General features: G+C 34.8%; 1 protein-coding gene across 1 annotated transcript in view; it reads right to left on the bottom strand.

The window, feature by feature from the left end:
• Positions 1 to 213: 213 nt before the first annotated feature.
• LOC100161799 (basic-leucine zipper transcription factor A) overlaps positions 214 to 5,896 on the bottom strand; it is a 60,638-nt gene continuing 54,955 nt past the window's right edge. The window contains exons 5-6 of the mRNA XM_001950294.5: positions 4,218 to 4,374; positions 214 to 2,866 (exon numbers count right to left, since the gene is read on the bottom strand). Coding sequence (XP_001950329.2) covers positions 1,567 to 2,866; positions 4,218 to 4,374 — 1,457 coding nt within the window. The 3' untranslated portion in view covers positions 214 to 1,566. The remainder of the gene's footprint in view (positions 2,867 to 4,217; positions 4,375 to 5,896) is intronic.

Genomic DNA, 5,896 nt, shown 5'->3' with positions numbered 1-5,896 from the left:
ATATTATATTATAATTTATGTGGTTTATGTTTGTATAACAATATAACACTTATATTTTCCCATTAAGTATATGATTACACTGACTTCATAGTTGGTATAGGCACTAAATGGAAATCGTTGGCATTTTTTCAATACGATCATGTGCGTACAAAATATTATGGACAATAACAAAGATATATCGACATAGGTAGAAATAAATATAAAAGCATAACGTTATATACTAAAAATGATTAAGCAATTTTAATATCGTATATTACACGCTTTTCGTAAAACTAAACACAATAATCCGAGTATACAATAATAATAACATATATCAGTCTAGATTACCCATCATATGTGAGGAAAAACACAAAATTAATAATCATCGATATTATATGATATTGTTATGCTTTCAAGCGTAAAAAAATTACAATATAATACTATATTGTTATATGCGTACGACGCGACGTGTGTAAAATTCCTAAATATTATACTTGGTTAACTCGGAATAATATTACATATTTTATATAAATATTATATATTCTTTTATTTTAATATCCGTATATGCGTTAGGTGTAAAAGAAACATGTATATTTTCATTCGTACAATATAATTTATATTATTAATTTATACAATGGTATACAAAATTAAATCGTTCCTCCCCTCTCGCATAAAAAAAGAGAAAAAACAATATCGCTCACGACAGACGTCAGCAGTGTGATATCGTAATATTATAATCATGGGTCGGGACTTGAGCGCATATTTTAAAATATATCATTTGAATACGTAGTACGCTTCACCTCAAACTTAATTTTTCTGTAAAATCTAAACATTTTGGTATTTAAAATGATGATAAATAATTAATACTAGGTACCAGTTCGATGAGACATAGTGTCTAGAAAAATATTCCATTCAAAACGTAACCGTGACAAAAAAAAAATAGTATTAATATAACATAGAAAGCTTAAATGATTTCGCAGAATTTTATATTGGTACACATCTGAAACTGATACACCAGTACTACATCTCACACGCAAGTGCTAATAGTCCCGAGCCCTGATTATACACGACAGTTTAAAGGAATAGCAAGGGACATATTCTTTTACATTACAGAATTATTGCAAAAATAATAATTGATGATAATAATAATAATAATAATAATAATAATAATATTATTATAATCGCCATTAGCGTAATTGTAAAAAAAATCGGTCTAAATAATATAATACATAAAATATGTAAGTAAAAAAATAAACAAAAAATAAATCACTTTTACATTTTCCTTATTCGTGGGTAGGACGAGGTGGAGTAGGAAGTGAGGGTGGCAAAGAGAGAGATGATAAGGAGGAGAAGCAGTAGGATTCAGGAACGTCGGCGTAAAAGAATATTATACGAACGACGACGAGAAGAGAAAAAAATGGCCGTATTCGCGTATAGTATAGTCGTGATCATAACAACAGACGCAAAACTATTGAGCAAAAACATTTTGAACTGCGTTCGATCGTCTCGCGGTGGCTTTGGCGGCCGTTCCCGCGTCGTACGGTTGGAAACGATAACGATAATATTATTATTATCATAATCATATCGTTACGCTCGTCCGGCGCCGCCCAATGCGTATCTCCGTCTCCTGTCTTGACCCAGTTTTGGCACGTCCTTGAAGAACTCTTCGTCGCCTTCTAACTCTTCGTACTCATCCTCGTATAGATCTCCACCGTTCGGGTCGGTGTCGTCCCCAGGAGGAGGCTGCGGCAGTGACGGCTTGTCCGTGAACGGGCGATCGGCCGCCGTAGCCGTGGCCATCGTGGTCGTCGTCGTGGTTACGGACGGCGTCGCAGACTCTGCAGCGGCCACGACAGCCACCTGCGTTGGCCGCTGCTGTTGCTGTTGCTGCTGGTTGATGGCACTGTTTTTAGTCGACGACGAGCTGACTTGCACTGAAACCGAGACCGAAGATTCGGGAGCTTCGCGAGCAAAGTTCCTCCGAGACTCTTCGTCGTCAACGTCCTCTTCGTCACCCAATCCGACGGCCGCGACTGTTTCGTCGTAGTTACCGTCGTACTGTGCACCGTCTCCGTTGTACTGCTGCTGTTGGTATGACGACGGAGGCGGCGATTCGTCCACGGGTGGCGGTGGCGGTCCGTTTTGTAACTGGAAGCCGTGCCGGAAGTTTTGGTTTCCGAACCGCTCGGACGACAACAGAACCGGATGCTGTTGCTGCTGCTGTTGTTGGGACTGTTGCAGATGCTGCTGCTGATGTCGGTACGGTGGCGGTGGTGGCTGCTGCTGCTGTTGATGTTGATGTTGATGTTGTAGGTGATGCTGCTGATGCTGCTGATGCTGTTGCTGTAGCAATTGTTGCTGCTGCTGCTGCGGCGCCTTGGACGGAAAGTGTCGGGGTGGTTGAAAGTTGGTTACCGTAAATGGTTTGGGTTGCTGTTGTTGAGGTGGCGGCGGCGATGGTGGATGGTACCTGTGATGGGACTGCTGCCCTTTGGGCCCGGGCCCTTGTTCCCGTTCCTTGAGGCTCTCCTGGAACGCGTTGTGCAGTGCTATCAGGGCCGCTATCGTTTCCGGTGAGTTTGTAGGATACGAGACGGCCGGCTGCTGCGTCGGTTTCGGCGTGCTCGTCATGGCTATCGGCTGTGACGGACGCTTGGTGCTCGTGGCCGCGCTTGTCGTGGTTGTCCGCGGCGTCGTCGTCGTGGTGCTCGTGGTCGTCGTCGTGGTGGTCGTCGCGGCAGTGACCGCCACGGTGGCCGCCAGCGCGCCTACTGGCCCCGCGACCGTGGTCATTTCCTCGTCGAAGTAGTCGGGCGTCCCGGAACACTCTTCTTCGTCTACGTTACATTGCACCGGTTCCTGTTCCGGCGGTTCTTCCGGTGCAATCCTGCAAAAATTCGTCACATAAATATGTATATGAGGTAATATAATATTATAATATAATCGAGTAGAATGTCAGCTTTTGAGATTTTGACTTTTCTACTTCATTTCGGTCACTTTTTGTGTTGATTTCCTTCATTTTTTCATTTTTTTTTTACAAGAAATAACGATATCAAAGAATTAAATCAATATATTTTTTTTTACAATTACTAATAAACTACAGTTAACTATTTAAATATTATTTTTTATAAAGCATGACGGTATCAGAAATATAATATATTTTTAGCAACTAATAGGGATCAAAATATTTAGAATTAAATTACATACTATTTTGGTATGTGTGTGTAATGTGTGTACTTATATGTTTCGTTATTGGTAATTATTTTTCTTTATGAAACTTAATTAATAGTTCATTAATTATTTATTATTCACAATGCCACACTTATAGATAATATATTATATATTTAGATTTAAAAAAAGAATCAATTAAATTTACTGGATAAGTAATAAAGTAGTGAAGCACGCACCATATGTATAATATTATGCAAATAAATATTATTTTTATTTTAAATTATTATTATTATTTCTTTAAAAGTGTTTGGTACACTAAGTAAGTACTTATTATATGATGTTGAAATACACGTTGTGTCAAAACGACGAACATTGATTAATACATACGACATACCAAATTATACTACTTAGTACAAGTCATATTTTGAAAGTTTTCAATATTACGGTTTATTGAATACAATAATTACGGGTTTAAAATAAAAAAAATTTAAATTTAAATAACACTATTCTATACTATAATTATTATTTGTATTAATATTTATGAAAATCATCTCATCAAGTAAATACATGTAACATGTGTATACTATGTATATATTTTATTTTATAATTATATAATAATATGTAATATAGCACATTTATATGGCTCATTTCAACGTACCACCTATCGCCTATATGTACATAATATTTTAATACCCAGTGGGCATATGAAATTACATTGTTGGATAATATTTCATTTATTTTATTGATAAAGTATCAAACAAAATAGTAAAAACGACCAGGGCAAACAACTTATTCTCGCAGACAACTTGTATGATAATTTTATCGCAGTATATAATAAAAAACGCAACCTCAAAAATTGAACGTATAAACCTGTTGTACAGATTTTCGAACGGACCCAAAATATTTTTTGTACGATAATAATTATATACCTTCGAATATTTAAGCTCTATTAAACAATCTTCCATTAAAAATTATTCACTCGCACTTATATACGACTTTGTTTCTGCGCGCACCTTATTTATGTTATATAGATTCGTTTATTGCAGTAATAAACTGCAATTATTTACCCATAGCCCGCTCCGTTGTTTCCGTACAGCTCCAAGTTAAGATCGAAGAAACTTTCACTCCTGCTGCAATCTACTTCGTCCAAACGTTCGCATACCCTGGTCTCCTGATCGAATACCGTCCCGTTTAGACATAAGAATTTGATATCGGTGATTTCCGCTAGAATAAACAAAAAAAAAATATTAAAATCAAATCCGAGTGTGTTAAAAGTATTAAAACATATAATATAGTATTATTACGATTGGATATTGTATACTGTATAGCACATAATACACGTAATTGCATTTTTTTTTTGCACGCGAATATATAATATTTAACATTTTGATTGATAAAGGTATTTAAATTCTGTTCATTTAGTATCATTGAATAATGTGTAGGACTAATTTACAACATAAAATCCAATTAAATGCTATTGCCTTGAATACTATTGTCTTGAAGTGATAAACGTGTTTTATTCGACTTGTTTCGAATCATTTCTAAATATTATTAGAGATAAGAATGAAACCAACCCTTCTGTGTTGTTTAATATTTTTTGTATATTATCTAAAGATTTAAGTTCACGACTTTGTACAGGACCAAAATGTGCAGAAAAGTCACTTTATTATTAGTGATTGAAATATAAGGTTTCTCAAATTTAGCAGCAGTATTGTTATTTTGAAAAATATATCTTTTGTATGATGACCGACTTTTGTAATCGAACTATATATAGATTCCCCATATGGTCACTGCAGAATGTAAATGAATGCATTATCAAATTATATCTATACTTTACACGTTACATGTCTTATTCTAACTTCAGGCGAGTACAACCCAAATCAGGTTGTATAGGAAGTACAAAAAGTATGGTCCACTAAACAAATATGGGAAATTGAAATTAAATTATTAAATTATTTTGATTTGTGTACCACCGCCGTTAATACCTATACAATCGGGAGAATCGTAGTATGTGAATATTATACTTAAAGTACCGGTACTTATGATATTATGCACACAATTATAATATATACTACCTATCGTCGTCTCAGAATGAAAAGGTTCTAAATCAATTTTTTTGAAAAATTGTTTTTTTGCATATTATTATTAAATATTTTTTGTTGTATAATTCAATCCTGAAATCGTATCGAACCGTTGATTATTCAATTAGATACAGAGAATGAAAAGGTTCTAATTCATACGTGAATGATAGGTACGGGCTAACTTAAAAATGTTCTCCTGAACAATTACAAAAATTACGTTAGAACCTTTTCATTCTGAGACGACGCTATGTCATTTCAAATTATTTTGCAGCTATTAAAGCTTTTCAATTCCAACATTCTCAACATTCAACCATATAATATGATAGATATTTTTATTAATAGAGGAGAATATTCTAAAGCCCGCATCGAACTCCTTTTTTCGATATTTTCATCTCAAACTTAATTTTAAGTCTTTAAAAAAAAGACAATTTTTAGCTTTTTTTATAAATTATTTTATACTATTATTTAAAATAAAATACAAAATCAGAGATCGATGCGGGCTGTAGGAAGTCTTCTTCTTTCAGATAAAAAAATAGTCATCAAAATCCGACAATTCTATAAAGCTTGAGAGTTATTCCCGTAAAGTAATTTTTTTCGATATAATACACCCTATCAACCACCCCTAAATAGTTATCGGGTAGTAGATTAGTGGAAAAGTCTTATAA

The sequence above is a fragment of the Acyrthosiphon pisum genome, chromosome A1 (assembly GCF_005508785.2).
Source record: "Acyrthosiphon pisum isolate AL4f chromosome A1, pea_aphid_22Mar2018_4r6ur, whole genome shotgun sequence".
Lineage (NCBI taxonomy): Eukaryota > Metazoa > Arthropoda > Insecta > Hemiptera > Aphididae > Acyrthosiphon > Acyrthosiphon pisum.
The sequence above is the reverse complement of the archived record's forward strand: the minus strand, read 5'-3'. Positions and strand labels throughout refer to the sequence as shown.